This window comes from Halichoerus grypus, chromosome 9 (assembly GCF_964656455.1).
Source record: "Halichoerus grypus chromosome 9, mHalGry1.hap1.1, whole genome shotgun sequence".
Lineage (NCBI taxonomy): Eukaryota > Metazoa > Chordata > Mammalia > Carnivora > Phocidae > Halichoerus > Halichoerus grypus.
The window spans coordinates 117,102,896-117,119,779 of NC_135720.1; the positions used below are offsets into that span (position 1 = coordinate 117,102,896).

Consider the following 16,884-nt stretch of genomic DNA (forward strand, 5'->3'; position numbering starts at 1 on the left):
TTTTTTTTTTAATAGCACTCTGACCAGTTGCATCTACCACTGGGTGAGCAAAGCCCAATCCAGAATACGAGTTCCTGTCAAGGCCCATTTGTAGCCCCTCGGGGTTACCGGTATTGCTCTGACTTGCCGGCTACGGTCAAGGCTTTCCTACAGTTTGGTTGGCAGCCAGAACAGTTCTTTTTGGTATTTTGGGCCACAGAGGATGCAAGTGGACTATAGAGTTTCAGCCCTTCTCTGCATTGCCACAGCCCCCACTGTCCCCTTATTTCACTGACCTACGTGGCTACCTCAAGAGAGGACGACACCAGGATACCCACTCACACATTTCAATCAACTTCCAAACTCAGAAGGTGGTTCTTGTGATGAGCATAACATGTCCTCCTTTAATGCACCCCTCAAATTCCGGTAGTGATCGAGGGTCCGGCCCCCATTGGTTATCCCTTTAATAGACCTTGTTTCCATTGCCCGGCTGCCCGACCATGCGGCCTGGCTGTTGGCCACTGCCCATGAGTTGGTAGATTCAAAACACAGGAGCTTTTCTCATTGTTCAATTTTTTCCCTACTATGTATCGACATAAACATTAAAACTACCCTACGACTGAAAGACAAAATAATCCTGAGCCTGATATAGCCTTGTAGTCTTGGATAATGTTGGAAAAACACTCTAATGGAGGGGACAGTGCCCAGAAGAATTCCATTAAAAAGTGGTAACAATTCAAAAATACTTTCACACACTGCTTAAAAAACAGTATGAGAAAATTAATAATAGCACATCGTATATAATCTTCTGTAACCTTGATTTTTAAAACACACAGAAGTGAAAAGCTTGGTGAGCTGACCTGCGTGCAGCGGTATAACAGTTCTCCTGTACTAAAAGCTGGACTTTTAAAAAACTAGTATTGTAATGCTTAATATAATGATTTTAATCAGCAGTGGCTTCACTTTCAACTGGACCCCTAATAAGTTTTCAAATTCTTCTTTTTCCTGCAGAACCTTTTGGTTTCGCAAAACTTTGCTTATGTGCATGCTGCTTTGCGTGTACTTCTTCATAAAGGAAGTCTGCTGTCAACTCATCCCCATTGTCTCTCTCGATCTTTCCTTCTTTTTTTTTTTTAGTATTTTATTTATTTGAGAGAGAGAGAGAGAGCACACAAGCGGAGGGGAGGGGCAGGGAGAGAGGGAGAAGCAGGCTCCCTGCCAAGCAGGTAGCCGGAAGTGGGGTTCGATCCCAAGACCCCTGAGATCATGACCGGAGCTGAAGGCAGACGCTTAACCAATTGAGCCACCCAGACACCCCTATCTTGATCTTTCTAATGACATCCATTTGTAGTTATCTTTCTACAATTTCTTTTTTTTTTTTTTTTTAAGATTTTATTTATTTATTTGATAGAGACACAGCGAGAGAGGGAACACAATCAGGGGGAGTGGGAGAGAGAAGCAGGCTTCCCACTGAGCGGGGAGCCCGATGTGGGGCTCAATCCCAGGACCCTGAGACCATGACCTGAGCCGAAGGCAGACGCTTAACAACTGAGCCACCCAGGCGCCCCTCTTTCTACAATTTCTAACAGAGGGCTCTTGCAGCTAGAATACAGCATCCGTTATCCAGGCATTGAATAAATAAAAACTATGGACTCCAAATAGTCTCCTCCATGGGAGTGTTCATACAGGAAGAAATGGTAACGTGCTGAATCCTTGGGAATTCTCTTTGGCAAATCTTTTAGTTCTGTATTTGTTGTGTTGGCCAAAATAATAATTTCGTTTTTATGTCTGTTTCCAACTGCACATAGTTGAGCTGTTACTTAATTTTTCCAAAGCCTGAAAAGCTTCTCGAGAAAGAGGAAATGCTACTCCTTGTAGTGTTGATCTTCGTGCCCACAGCCATGTCAGTTTATACCTCATTAATTTTAATCTGCCGTAATTCTTCCTCAGCTGCAGTCAATGGGGCAGGAGAAGATTGTGCCCGCACGTGTTTTTTTATATCCATGTAATGATGCATCTTCCTTTACTGTTCCACTTTGTCTTTAATGTGGCCACCTCCAAACTCCTTTTTCAGAGTTGCTCTCGTTGCCGCACACAACATTTTTTGACGATCACGAGAATGTTCTGGAGACCAGACAATGAGTATCCATTCATATCCCTGGCATTCTGAGAGTCTAACCTGAATACTATATAGCACGGTTGTTTGTCCCCCAGGAGGGGTAAAACAAAGGAGTCATAGTCCTTACCCTGGGAATCTGAAGGCTGACTACATGATCCGATCACAAGTTTCTCATTTTCAATAGATATTTTTAGAAGTCGGTATTTTCCATTTCTCGCTCTGGCAAAGGTACCTCTAAGATCTTCACTTGCTTCGAGGCGGGTGTGATGGGACGTGGCGGCGTCCGCGGGCTCCGGGCTCCGGCACTAAGTCTGTGCGGAGACATTTTGGCACGAGTGGCCTGAGTGTCATCCGGGTGCCAGGAGCAGCAGAGACAGCAGTTCCGACCAAGGGTCAGGTGTCCTGCATCAGAGGGGTCAGTGACATCTGCACCCTCAGCTGAAAACTTCCCCAGTTTGTTGTCAGGGAGACGCTGCTTTGGGAAATGCCCGCGGTGTTCTCCTTTACTTGTCAGTAAAACCCTTCCTTTTCCTCTTCTTCGGCTTGATTGAGTCTTTTGCCTTGAACCCACCAAGAGGCGAGCCTGACAACCTCACTCGGCATTTCCTTTTTTTTTCCCTCTTAATATTTTATTTATTTGAGAGAGAGAGCACAAGCAGGGGGAGTGGCAGGCAGAGGGAGAGCGAGAAGCAGACTCCCCACGGAGCAGGGAGTGGATGCAGGCTCCATCCCAGGACCTGGGATCATGATCCTGGGATCATGACCTGAGCCTAAGGCAGACGCTTAATGATTGAGCCACCCAGGGGTCCCCTCCAGCACAATGTGTAACAGAAGTGGTGAGAGTGGACATCCTTTTCGTGGTGCTGATCTCAGGAGGAAAACAACCCGTCTTTCACCATTAGGTAAGATATTAGCTGAAGGGTTTTCATAAGTGCCTTTATTCAGATTGAGGAAATTCCCTCTGTCAGTAGTTAGTTGAGTTTTTATCATGAGAGGGTGTCCGATTTTGTCAAATGCTTCTTGTTCATCTGTTGAGATAAGGATGTGGCTTTTGTTTTCTAATATAGTAATATGGTGTTTTACATTGATTGATATGGATGTTTAACCTATCTTGCATTCCTGGAATAAATTTCATTAGACTTGTATTTAATTCTTTATATGTTGCTAGATTTGATTTGCTACATTTTGTTGAAATCTCTGTGTGTGTGTGTGTGTGTGTATACATTCATAAGAGATATCGGTCTGTAGTTTTCTTGTCTTATGTTATCTTTGTCTGGTTTTGGTATCTGAATAATCCTAGCCTGGTAGAGTGAGTTGGGTTCCCTCGTCTCCTTTTTGGAAGGGTTTGTAAAGAATTGTTATTAATTCTTTCAGCATTTGGTATAATTCACAAGTGAAGCCATTTGGAACTGGGCTTTTATGTGGAATAGTTTTTGACAAGTGACTCTATCTTCTACCTTATTATAGTCATATTCAGATGGTATATGGTATAGGTATATTCAGATTCTTGAGTCAGCTTTAGTTGTTTGTGTCTTTCGGCATTTTTGTCTATTTTATGCAAGTAAGTTAATTTTTTGGCATGTAATTGTTCATCGTAATCTCATAATTCTCTTTATTTCTGTGTGGTCAGTCCTAATATCCCCTCTTTCATTGCTGATCCCAGTAATTTGGGTCATTTCTCTGTCTTTTTCTTTTTTTTCTTAATGAGTCTAGTTAAAGATTTGTCAGTTTGGTTGATTATCAAAGGATCACATTTGATTTAGATAGTTCCCTACATTGTTATTTTATTCTCTTTTCTCTATTTCATTAATTTCTACTCTACTCTTTATTTTTGCCTTCCTTTTGCTTGCTTTTGGTTTAGTTTGCTCCTCTTTCTTCTTTGACTTATCGTGGAAGTGTACGTAATTGATTGGAGATGTTTCTTTTTCATATAATTAATAGCTATATATTTCCCTCTCAGCACTGCTTTAGTAGGACCCTCTAGGTTTTGGTAGGCTCTGTCTTCATTTCTATTAATCTCAAAGTATTTTTTGATTTCCATTTTGATATCTTTGACCCTTTGATTATGTAGAAGTGTGTTGTTTAATTCTGCATAGTTGTGAGTTTCCCAAATTTATTCCAGTTATTGATATCTGGTGTCATGCCACTGTGATAAGAGAACATATTTGTACTATTTTTACCCCTTTAAATTCACTGAGTTGTTTGTTTGTTTGTTTTTTATGGCCTAGGATATCCTCAAGAAAGCTCCATGTGCATTTGAAATGAATGTATATTCTGTTCATGGTTGGAATGTTCTATAAATGTCAGACTTACACTGTTGTTTTATAGTATGGTTCAAGTCTTCTTTATCCTTATTGATCTCTGCATAGTTGTTCTGTCCATTATTGAAAGTGATATATTGATTATTGTCATATTGTCTATTTCTCTCTCAATTTCTGTCAGTTTTGCTTACGTGTATTTGGGTGTTGAATTATTAGGTGAATATATATTTAGAATTGTTTCATTCTTCTGATGACTTGACCATTTTATCAGTATAAAGTCATCCTGTTTATCTTACTAGCATTTTTAAAGTCCCTTTTGGCTAATGAGTGTATCCACTCCAGCTTTCTTATGGTTGTTTGCCTGAGATACCTTTTTCCATCCCTTTGATTTTAATCTATTTGTAACTGAGATCAAGTGCGTCTACTGTAGACAGCATAGGTGGATCTTGTTTTGTGTTCAGTCTAACACTCTGCACTTTGACTTATTTAAGGAACTTACTTGTAATGTTAATATTGACACTGTTGGATTTATAATGCCATTTTACTTTTTGCTTTTTGTTTTCCATGCCTCACTCATTTCTCTCTCTCTCTTTTTTAAGATTTTATTTGTTTAAGAGAGAGGGAGAGAGAGAGAGAGCGCAGAAGTGGGGGAGCAGCAGAGGGATGGGGGAAAGAGAAGCAGGCTCCCCGCTGAACAGGGACCCAGATGCAGGGCTTGATCCCAGGACTCTGGGATCATGACCTGAGCAGAAGGCAGGCACTTAACCAGCTGAGCCACCCAGGTGCCCCTCAACTCATTCCTCTTTTATCGAAAACTTCTTATTCAGTGAATAAACTGTAATATTTTCATTATTTAATCATTAATCACTCTATTCTGTAGTTATTTTCTTTTTTTAAAAAAGATTTTATTTATTTATTTGACAGAGAGATAGATAGAGAGCACAAGTAGGCAGAGAGGCAGGCAGAGGGAGAGGGAGAAGCAGACTGCAGGGAGCCTGACGCGGGGCTCGATCCCAGGACCCTGGGATCATGACCTGAGCCAAAAGCAGCCGCTTAACCAACTAAGCCACCCAGGCGCCCCTATTTTGTAGTTATTTTCTTTCTTTTTTTTTTTTTTAAAGATTTTATTTATTTATTTGATAGAGACACAGCGAGAGAGGGAACACAATCAGGGGGAGTGGGAGAGAGAGAAGCAGGCTTCCCGCTGAGCGGGGAGCCCGATGTGGGGCTCGATCCCAGGACCCTGGGACCATGACCTGAGCCGAAGGCAGACGCTTAACGACTGAGCCACCCAGGCGCCCCTTTGTAGTTATTTTCTTAAGAGGTGCTTTTGCTTTTGCATTTTTTCTATATTTTAAATTTTGTGATTTTTTTTCCTTTATATCATATCCATAATATATATTCAAATAACATAACTTTATATATTTATATCATATCCTGGTCATGTTATATTTTATGTCTTATGATTCCAATACTGAAGTTTCATGAGCTTTTTACTACTCACTCTCCCTAAAGTTACTTAATCACAGTCTTTCTTCCATGTGAACTTTACATTTCTTGCTCTGGGTTTTTTTTTCTCTGTGCAATTTTCTGTGTAAATTTTTTGACACACAGGTTAAATAGACATTTCCCTAGAGAAATTTCTTTCTTACAATTTTTCGGTCATCACCAATCCAGGACAATTATAAACTAAACTACTTGGCATGAAGTTATTTTGGCCCAATGGCCAATGGTAAAGAAAATTTGGACTACAAATCACAGATGGCTTAGTCCGTGTCTGCAAATTCTTTGAAATAGTTGTTTGCTCACTTTTTCCTGACTCAAAGGCAAATTTCCTTAGAATGTTCTTGTACTTGAAGATAGAACAGATCTGATTTCTGTCACCTCGTTCTGAGGATATGAATCTTAGGTTCCCAGATTTTTAGGGAGGGGATGTTTCTTCTGCTCCTCACATGAAGAAACTCTTGGCATGATTTCCTCTTTATGACTCATGAGCCTGAGAAGCCAAGCTAAGATTTTCAAGATTTGAAAAATGCCCTAAGACTCAGAACTGTTCTCTCTGGCTTATGGCCCATATTTATTTTGGGCTAATGGATTATTCTCTTGATTGTTCTACCGCACTTTGGATGATTTTATGTTTTTTTCTATCATTTTTAGTTGTTCTAGGAGAAGGGGCAGACTTGTTTTTTGAAAATTTTTTTAATTTAAATTCAATTATCCAACATATAGTACATCATTAGTTTCATATGTAGACTTCAGTAATTCATCAGTTGCATATAACACCCAGTGCTCATCACCTCACGTGGACAGGAGGCAGCCTTAAAACTTAGTCTCCTGTGTTATGGAAATGGAATCCTCATTAACTGTTTTTCATTTCTGCTATTTATTAGGCACCAGAGTAGGTGCTAGAGTATAAGTCACCTAAACCAATGATGATTTGTGTCTTCTGTGAGCCAGCACTGGTCTGTGAACTGTTAATCAGCCCTTAAAGAGATACATAGAGAAATTGAAAGTGAGTGTAAGCAAGAAAGCTCTACCTTCTCCTGTCTGAGACTGGTCATTGCCAAGGAAACCTGAGCATGTCTATCATGTCATTGGATCTGCTAAAACACTGTGATAATTAGCTGTTTGTGGACCAGAGATGAAGTAGAATAGTGTCTACACTGGAACGGGTTTTCATACTTTTGTGGAGGCCACGTAAAACCAAATAAAATTATGCACACTCTCCCTAGAAATATGTGCATGTAAGAAGAAACATAAAATGTCAGTGTATATGTGCGGATCATCTGAAGTGATACAGATCTGGGTTTTTAATCCCAGGAAGAGACCAAGGCCGGGAGAAGACATGTTGAGCAATCACTTCATCACCCAACAATGCTAGTCCACTTACGTGTGAGTAGGAACTGGAGTAGATCAACGCTGGGCCCACAACAACCATCAGGGGACTAAGTTGAAAGAGGTCATTTATGAGTCACTCCTTCATCCAAGCAGACTTGAGAGCCTACAGTGTCCAGATCAAGTTCTAGTCTCCGATCACGGCTCCAAATGCTGAAATTTGTCTTTCTTTTCCATTCCTGGTCCCCAACGTCCGTTCCCAGAACTCGTACCTCTCTTCCCACATGAAGGAATTCCACACTTAAGGAATCTTGTTGGGGACAGAGACCACCTCCATCCATAGAGAGGAGAACCCACTTTGCCAGTCTTGCAGTTGGACATGACATGAAGTGTCAACAGTCACGTGACCCCCTGCCAGACTCTGACTCAGGACACGTGACAGACACACTGGGACAGTGTCCATGCATTGGGCGCAGGGGGTCCGAGCAGTGTCACAGCGGGGTCATGCAGCGGTCAGGGCAGCAGCGATAGCAGTCCCAGCCTCAGGGCCCAGTGTCCTCCCTCAGGGGAGTCGGTGGTGTGGACAGGGGCATCGATACCCAGTAGCAGGGTGCTGGCTGTATGTGGGCCTCCATCAAGGGTCCAGCGTGGATTCTGCTCCCGGCTGTGTAGCCTCAAGCCCGTTCAGTGGCTTTCTTTGAAATAAAACAAGGCCTCAGACACTGTCTCTCGTCCCTAAGTGTCTCTGTAACTGTATGTACGTATCCCAAGGAGTCAGAAGCCCACGTAGGGAGGAGATTCCAAGAGCAAGATTTCAGACATTTTTACCAGCTTTATAGAGATATGATTGACATTCACCCTTGTGTGAGTTTAGGGGTACAACCTGATGATTGATACATTTCTGTACTGATAACGATTACAACCATAGCATGGCTAACATGTGCATCATGTCACATGGTTACCATTTCCTTTTGTGTGGTGCAGACATTTAAGATCTACACTCTCAGTAACGCAGAGATTTTATGTGTGAAACACTGGATGCCCTCCTTGATTGCTCCTTCTCACCACCCAGAATGAATCCATTAGGAAATGCTGCAAAGTCCATCTTTAAATATCTCCAGCTCCCAATCACTTCCTAGTAGCTTCCCTCCTCACATCCCAGACGTACAGCCCACATCCCCCTCCTGGGACACGGCACTGGTTTCCTACAGGTTCCCTACTGGTCGCTCGCCCTGCACCTCCCGATTCTGCACAGAAGCAAACAGATGCTGCTCAAGAAAATCAATCCCATCGATCTGTTCATTCCTGTAACTCCACGCCTCACTCAGAGAAAACTCAAAACCCTTCTAATATCCTCAGGCCTCTGTGACGAGGCTGACATCCGACCTCATGTCACCTGCTCTCTGCTCCAGCCCCAGTGGCCTCCTCACCCTTCTGTGAACACAGGACGCGCTCCTGTCCTAGTGCGTGTGCACTGGGGGTTCCCTGCCTGGAAAGAGCTCCCCCACAGACCTCCTCTGACACAATTCCTTCATGACCTTCAAACCTCTCAGAGGTCACCTTCTCAGTGAGGCTCCCTGATCCCTGGAGTAACGGAGCCATGGTCCCTGTCCCAGCACGGTGCTCTGGGTCACCTTCCTCAAAGCTCCTGCCAACTTCCATGTAAACACTTCCCTTACTACTGCGCTTACACGGTACACAGTTCACCTCTGCATGACGCTGGTTTGCACGGGGCGTGTGCACCTGGATGCGGACTTTTCTACAGTAAGTACTGTCCACCCACTTTCTCTTCCTTATGATTCCTACTATTTTCTCTACCTTCATGCATTGTAAGAACACAGTATATAGTACATGTAACATGCAAATGTGCGAAGCGACAGTTCATGTTATCAGTAAGGCTTCCAGTCACCAGGAGGCTGTTAGTTCTTATGTTTTGAGGGAGTCAAAAGCTGTAGTTGGATTTTTGACTGCACGCGGGGGTCACTGCCTCAATCCCCACATTGCCCGAGGGTCAAGTGCAGGCTGCCCGTTACACTAGAACTAATCTCCACAAGGGCAGCACATTTTCCCTCTTCTTAGTCTCACGGAGCTGTCCCAGATGTAAACATAGCATGTCCTATATGTGGCACACGACAATTATGAGGTGAATGAATGAGCAGCTAGAGGACCTCCCTCTTCTAGATGCGCCTCAGGCTCAGCTGGTCCGTGGCAGCTCCCCCCCTCCAACCCGGTGCGCCCACCTCGCCATCCGGGCTGCCTCTCTCTTCTCACAGGGCTGCCCTCCCCTCCCTCTCTCTGCTCAGTACCCGCTCCCCCACACCATGTCTCCCGCACACACAGCACACACAGTTCTCTCTTCAGAAACACTGTACTGAGGCTTTTTGGGGCCTTTTCTCCAACCACATAGAAATCTACGTTAGACTCTGCTTTATAAATCCAAGAACTTGGATCGGAGCCAGCACTAGGATCAATGAAGTAAGGGCGGGGGGAGAGGACAGAGCAGCAGGGAAGACAGAAACTAAACTGAAGTTTAATAAGGATGAGAAACTGATTCCTCCTCTCTCTACCTCCAGAATCTAAAGAATTATCTAGAAAACAGCTTTAAAGGGAGGGAAAGATGGATGAACCTGAAAGTTCATCCCTCCATACCACAGATCTCGTGTGTGCAGGGGACAACCTAGGCCTGAGGGGACCACAGCCCAAAGGACACCCGCTGCTGTAACCGACGGGGTCACCCAGGGAGAATGGATAAGAACTCGTACACAAGAGCAAGAACAGGCCTGATGCTCTAGAGGAGCACTGAAAAAGAACTACCCCAAAATGGAGGCTGTGACCTGATCCAGGCCTGAGCGTAGACTGACCCAGTCACAGTAAGCTCTTGCTGCACAAGGTCCTGGTGACAGGTGACGTTCAAGTCCCTGTGATCACAGGTCCTGGGGAGACGAGGTTCCACAGAAGGGGCAAGGACACGGAGCAGAGAGATGACCTAGCTGAGAGGTGAGCATGTCACACGCACGATACACTGAGCACCACTGGGCACGGGCCCTGTCCCCACTCGGCTCCTCACAGCCTTCTCCTGCCCCGACCTGCAACACACTCAGCACAGTAAACACAGGGATTCTGGAAGGTTCTCAGGCTTCATTTATTTGCTGTCTCAACTTTACAAATTTCCTCTTTTATTACCTCATCAGCCCCACATGCCAAGAATTAGGAAACAAAACTTATATCTGGATTCTAATTTTCAATAGAGAAATACGTCATTAGTACTCAGCCCAACGTGAAATAAAGACAGGGATGGAGATGGTCCAGCCCTGCCTCTGCTAGAACAGGAGAGCACATCAGAGAAGAGAATGCAGATCAGCATAGGGAGGGGTCGTGGTGGGCAGGGTGGGCAAATCTCATGTCCTCAGATTGTACTCATAGGAACACAGACACATCTGGCGCGTTTTGCACAAAGAGAAGTCAGGGGTTGTTGATGTCACCAAGTGGGAGTGTGAACACATCTTGCATCACTCGGTCCCCACCAGGCAGCTGGTCTCACACTGTGAAAAAAAATCATGCACCAATTTAGGTCAGTCACCTAAGTGCGGACATTCTCGAAAGCCACACCCCCCCATGCTCACAGTGTCCCTAGTGCCCTAACCCTTCCCCACTCGGGGTCTCTAGGGTCTCACCTTGAGGAGCCATGAGAGACACATCAGAGCTCTGGGCGCTGTCATCACCTAGCGGAGAACAAACAGGACGTGGTCAGAGCCCACAGGAGAGGAGACTAGAGGAGGAGCTACGGGGTGGGTGAGCGCCCCATCGGGTTCTGTCTACACTATCTCAGGGTCTCAGGGATCACTCCCTCCAAACTTACGTGCAGCATGAGAGTAGCCTGGTCCTTTTCCTCCTGTGGGAAGAAAATACCATGTCAGAGGCCAGAACAGGGCTGGGCCATGAGATCCTAGAGGAAGCTCCTAGTCCTGGTCCTAAATGAAGTTTGCAGAGTTGTGACTGAAGACCCAGGACAGGATCAAGAAACATGAAGGACAAGGTGTGGGGTCACTGGACCACCTGACTTGCTGGAGGTCTGTCCTCAGCAAGGACCTTTCTCTGTCCTGTGACTGCGAATCAGTTCCCCAACACCAGAGTTACCAAGATGAAAATGTGTCCTTCATTTTCACAAGTGTTTGCTACACAGTGAGTAGTAATCAGCTCCAGAGTGGGCAAGTCTATGCATGAGGATGGTACTTCCCAGTAACGAGGCAGGACAGTCTCCTACCTAGGAAACTCCCCAGAGGAACAAGAAAACTCAGATCTCCCCACTCCATTCCCTACCTGAGCGCTTCTTTCTCCAGATCACAGCTCCAATCATGGCCACAGTGACCACAAGGAGAACCACACCAGCAATGATCCAGGTGATGGGGATGGTGGGCTGAGGCGGCTCTGGAAAGGGAAGGGAGGGTGAGGGGCCCAGAGCTCCGGCAAGAGTCCTGACCCTGCTGAAATTCTCCAGAAGGCCTTCTGCTTTCCCTGAGTAGAGGCTGTACCCCAAACCCTCCTTACCCCATCTCAAGGTGATGGGCTCGGGCAGCCCCTCATGCTGCACATGGCACGTGTATCTCTGCTCCTGTCCAGAAGGCACCACCACAGCCGCCCACTTCTGGAAGGTCCCATCCCCTGCAGGCCTGGTCTCCACAAGCTCTGTGTCCTGGGTCAGGTCTTCCCCATTGTGGTGCCAGGTCAGGGTGATCTCCGCAGGGTAGAAGCCCAGGGCCCAGCACCTCAGGGTGACCCTTTGGTCAGAGATGGGGTGGTGCGTCACGTGTGCGTTGGGGGGTTCTGAAGAAGAATCAGAAAATCCACACTTGGGACCTTTATGGGCCACTGAAACGGCATTCATGTGACCATCCTGAGGTGGACCCAGCCATTGATTTGGATGGAAGAAGCACAAAGCCCAGTTACCAAACTAGCTTTTGGGACCTCCTAATCCTGGAAAGTTCTAGATTCAGGGAGACAGTCCAGGGAAGGAGGCTGCAGGTCTAAGTGAGAGAGCACACTAATGGTCCTGACTGTGGTGGAGGGTGAATGAGTCAGAAAACCCGGAGTCAGAACTCCAGCGATGTCGTCATTGGAGAACAAGGCCTTGAGAGGGAAAGTCATGGTTCCCAAGGTGGCTGCCAGGGTTAAAGGGAACAGCTGATGGGTTATTTCAGGGACGGTCTCCACCTGCCTCCCGGGAGAGACTGGGTTCCCCCACTGCCCCTTAGCGAGGAGCGGCCCTCTGGGTGAGGCCGTCTCTAGTAGGAACAGGAACACCCGGGCGGATCTCCGTCTCCCCACCCGTGGGAGGGGCGGTGTTCTGACACCGAGTCCCTTTTCCCTTCCTGGTGGGAAGCCAGCCCCAGCGGAGGGGCGATCGGGGAGGCCCCGCGGCCCCTGGTACCTGCGCGCTGCAGCGTCTCCTTCCCGTTCTCCAGGTGCCTGCCGAGCCACTCCACGCAGGTGCCCTCCAGGTAGTTCCTATAGTGCTCTGCGTCACCGGCCGCCTCCCACTTGCGCCGGGTGATCTGCGCCGCCGTGTCCGCCGCGGCCCAGGAGCGCAGGTCCTCGTTCAGGGCGATGTAATCCGCGCCGTCGTAGGCCCACTGCCCGTACCCGCGGAGGAGCTTCCCGTCGGGCCCCACGTCACAGCCGTACATCCACTGGAAGGTGTGAGACCCTGGCCCCGCCCGACAGGCAGGGGATTAAGTCCAAACAGAAAGTAAAACCGCCCGAAACTTCCCGCGGGTTCGTCCGGGTCAGGGGTCGGGGCCGGGGGTTCCCTCAGACTCGGGGTGGCGCTCGGACCCGGACACTCGGGGCGACCCCGGCCCGTCCGTGGGGATGGGGGTCGTGACCGGGACCCGGGCCCGCGTCGCTCACCGGCCTCGCTCTGGTTGTAGTAGCCGCGCAGGTTCTGCAGGCTCACTCGGAAACTCTGTGTGTTGCTCTTGGCGTTTCGCGTGTTTCGGTCCCAGTACTCCGGCCCCTCCTGCTCCACCCACGGCGCCCGCGGCTCCATCCTCTGACTGACAGAGTCGCTGTCGAACCGCACGAACTGCGTGTCGTCCACGTAGCCGACTTCCAGGTACAGGGGCTCCCCGCGGCCGGGCCGGGACACGGCGGTGGAGAAATACCTCATGGAGTGGGAGCCTGCGGGCGCGGAGGGGCTGAGACCCCGCGCGACCCTCGTCCCGGCGCGGGGCCGGGGCCCAGGGGGAGGCGGCCGGGAGGGCAGGGGAGGGGCACCGAGGGCGGGAGAGCAGGGCGGAGGGGGGGAGGGGAGGGGGAGCACAGGCCGTGGCGGGGCCGGGGGCGGCTGGGGGGCTGGGGCGGGGGCGGCGGAGAGGCGCCTTCCCCGGGGGTCCCGCGTCCCCGCCCCGCGGTCCCCTCGCTCCCGCCCCGCAGAGGCCCTTTCCTCCCGCCGCCGCACTCACCCGCCCAGGTCTCGGTCACGGCCAGGGCCGCCGACAGCAGCAGGACGAGGGGTCGGGGCAGCACGACCTGCATCTTCGGGGTCTGGGGAGACTGTGAGTCGCCGCTGGGCTCCCGGGGCGGGTGCGGAGACGTTATAACCGGGAACCGCGGTGCCGCTGATTGGCTTCTCCAGAAACCCGACACCCAATGGGAGTGCGAACCGGCGGCTTGTCAGGAGTCTCCAGGCAGGAGGACCCGACACAGGTTGTGAGACGGAGAAGTGAAACCGGGGAGATGGGGACTCCCCGGCACTGGGCTTCCCCACCCCAGACACCGCCCTGGGGCCTGAGACCCTGAGAGGCAGGCGCAGGGACCTGGGACTTTGCCCCGACCCCTCACCTCCTGCACGGCGCGCTCTTTGTCACACTGTCTCCCTGAGTCGTGGCCCAGGAGCTGTGTGAGTCAGTGATTCTCAAACGCCGCGTTCTCAGGATATCTATACGGTCTCACAGATTACTGAGGATCCCAAGGATATTTTGGGTCTGTGGGTTATATCTATCGGTATTTACCATAGTAGGAATAAAACAGGTTGAGAAATTCATTAATTCATTTAGAATCATATTAATAACCCATGGCATGAAAACAAATATTATTTTTATGAAAAATAAGTATTTCCGAAATAAACAGCATAGTGAGAAGAGTGGTTTTGTTGCGTTTTACATTCTTGCAGGTCTCTTTCTTTTCTGTCTCCTTAGAACACCCCTGCACCTTCAGATTTGCTTCTGCATTTATTGTGTTGTTTTGGTTGAAATGTATGAAAAAATTTACACACTTGCACAAATAGGGCAGAATAGCATGTTTCATAACCTTTTCCGATACTTCTCTATGTTCGTCTTAGATACTACATTGAAACTACACAACTACTTTCTGTAATTTATTTGCAAAGTGTAACGTGAAATTGTATCATGACTATGTCCTTCTCTGTTACATTAAAATCCGCAGGCCCATCTTGCACACTGAATGGATCTTGTACTAATGCATGACTTTTTTTTTTAAGGAATCTGTTGTTTCATGAAGTTATATACGTGTTCTAGTGTTGATTAGACTGGAATTGAATTATCAAAAAGTCAGATTTGTTTTAATATTACCACAGATCCCAACAGAAAAGTGTGTCAGGAGTGAGAAGCTGTCGTTTCTTGGTGGATCGCAGTTTTCCCAAAGTTCTGATTTTCTCTTGAGAGCTGACATTTGATCAAGGCAACAAGTACTCTCAGCTGTCATATGTGAGTTGATGTTCATGAAAGGGTAAGTTCCTATTCATTTTCCAGAAACTGTCTGCCAAATCTCCTAGTCTAAATATTCCAAGTTTCTCTTTCATTCATTCCTTCAGGAAAAATGGCATTCTGTACAAAAAAAAAAGGAGGCCAATTAAATTCACACAAATTATCTTCCTTGGGGGCTTATGCATGTAGTGGAAGTGCTGTACATCCCACATCATCATGTAAGACATGTTTAAATGTGGATTTGAGAATATTTAATAAAGAGAGTAATATTTAATGCTTCTATCAGGATATTTTAAAGTGACACTAATCTTGTTTTGTTCTGTTTTTGTTTTTGAGGCATTCTATTTGCAGGTATGTATTACATCCCTAGACAAAGAACACCAGGATTTTCCTTCCTGTGTGTTTTCGTCTTGCTTCTTCTTGGTCCATGTGCCAGGTGAGGTTGTCAGGACAATGAAACCAACTGGAAGGATTCTTCTGCCATTTTTGTAGATCTTAAAGTTGTACATCAAATCCGGGGCTGCTCACTTCACACGTGTTTAACCTGCCCCTGAGGTTCCCAACAATGTTCCCAGCTCTGTGATCAGCAGTGATTTCAAATTCCCCAATGTAACCGAGCTTCGTCATCACAGTTAGAAACGGGACAATGACTTTGGAGCATGGCCTAATATGACCTGCCTTTGGCCTCTCTCTCAGGCATTGTTACTGCTCTCGAGAGCATCTGCCAAGATATTCAGACAACCACTATGGCGGCGCGGAAAGATGGCGGAAAGAGGGTTTTTGTTTTTTTTTACGAAGTAAGTAGTGGTGAAGAATAACAACTATTGCAGTTCGCACCCATCACCTCCGTTCTTGCTAAGTTTTACCTCAGTGTGAACGTCAACATGGTGAAAAGGTAATAATGTCTAAATAATGTTAGGAAAAAGATTTAACCTCATGGACTCTGTGAAAGGGCCTCAGTGACGTCAGGTGTTCCCCAGACCACACTTTGAGAACGGCTGTTCTGATAACCCTGGAAGAGTCTCCCGGCTGGTCCTGCCCTGGCCTGTCCTCACTCAGCAGAATCCCTTTCCCTGAGCTGCACTTCCTGCCTCTGAAAACTCAGCTCTGACTTTAGCCCCCGAGTGCAGCTAGAAAAGAACTCACCTCCTGGAAATGTGATGGCGGAGAGGGTCCCCAGTCTGGGAAGGGAGGTGGGGGGACAGGGGTTTCCCTTTTGTAATTGGGAACAGTTTGCACCCGAAGACACCAGACCCAGGCATATGCGACTTGGATTTTGTGACCCACCAGCTTCATATGTATTCACATCCCAGACGGAATCTGATGTCGTCTGTAAGAGAAATCATGTTGGTCTTTTCACTTTCCATGTGTCTGATGCATCTGACTCGCGGCCCGCAAAGCACGCAGAGCAGTACCGTCCGATACGACATTCTGTGCGGAAGGAATTGTTCTATATCTGTGCTGTCCGGTATGGTGGCCATGAGATGCATGTGGTTCTAGAGATGCAGGTGGCACTTGAAATGGGGCTGGTGTGCTGAGCAGTGGCATTTTTAATTGTTTTAAATGAATATGAATTGAAGTAGCCATATGTGGCTCATAGAGACTATTCAGACATTACACATCTAGAACACTCTTAGTTTTCTGGATCCTCCTCAAAAAAGATACTGTGTGACTCATAGGTCTATGTTTATTAAATTTATGTTCAAATGGTAGTCATGGATTGTCTATGTGGGTCTGAGACATATCCTCAAAATACAGCATGGAAGTTTAATTATCATGCATTATAACAGCTGAAGCGTACAGACATTAGCCAAAATATGAAGTATCACATCTAGGTCATAAGTGTTCAACAATGCCCATCCCTGGAGCATTGTCTCTATTACTTTGGGTGTCTTGGTGTTGGTTGAGTTCACGTGGTAAACATAAGGAGGCTCATAAGTCTTCACCGAGCCCAGGGAGGATATAT

General features: G+C 47.2%; 1 protein-coding gene, 1 long non-coding RNA gene and 1 pseudogene across 2 annotated transcripts; 1 reads left to right on the forward strand and 2 right to left on the reverse strand.

The window, feature by feature from the left end:
• Window positions 1–863: 863 nt before the first annotated feature.
• LOC144378809 (twinfilin-1 pseudogene) lies at window positions 864–7,297 on the reverse strand (annotated as a pseudogene).
• A 3,015-nt stretch (window positions 7,298–10,312) lies between these two features.
• On the reverse strand, window positions 10,313–13,807 carry LOC144379098 (DLA class I histocompatibility antigen, A9/A9 alpha chain-like). Its single transcript, XM_078055583.1, has 8 exons — window positions 13,656–13,807; window positions 13,102–13,371; window positions 12,623–12,898; window positions 11,743–12,018; window positions 11,515–11,622; window positions 11,054–11,086; window positions 10,869–10,916; window positions 10,313–10,736 (listed from the first exon to the last, which is right to left on the reverse strand). The coding sequence occupies exons 1-8, from the start codon at window positions 13,726–13,728 to the stop codon at window positions 10,732–10,734; spliced, it is 1,089 nt and encodes a 362-aa protein (XP_077911709.1). The 5' UTR covers window positions 13,729–13,807; the 3' UTR covers window positions 10,313–10,731.
• Window positions 13,808–13,951: 144 nt separating this feature from the next.
• LOC118523052 (uncharacterized) lies at window positions 13,952–16,630 on the forward strand. Its single transcript, XR_013441334.1, has 2 exons — window positions 13,952–15,136; window positions 15,255–16,630. It is a non-coding gene; the product is annotated as an uncharacterized LOC118523052 (long non-coding RNA).
• The last annotated feature ends 254 nt before the right edge of the window (window positions 16,631–16,884 follow it).

What these genes read in the sequence shown, in the direction of transcription:
- LOC144379098 (XM_078055583.1), bottom strand. Translation starts at nt 13,728, where the DNA reads ATGCAGGTCGTGCTGCCCCGACCCCTCGTCCTGCTGCTGTCGGCGGCC. An exon ending in CGTGACCGAGACCTGGGCGG is followed by an intron (nt 13,372 to 13,655) that starts GTGAGTGCGGCG and finishes CCGCGCCCGCAG; the next exon opens with GCTCCCACTCCATGAGGTAT. An exon ending in CTGGAGAAAGAAGCGCTCAG is followed by an intron (nt 11,087 to 11,514) that starts GTAGGGAATGGA and finishes TTCTTCCCACAG; the next exon opens with GAGGAAAAGGACCAGGCTAC.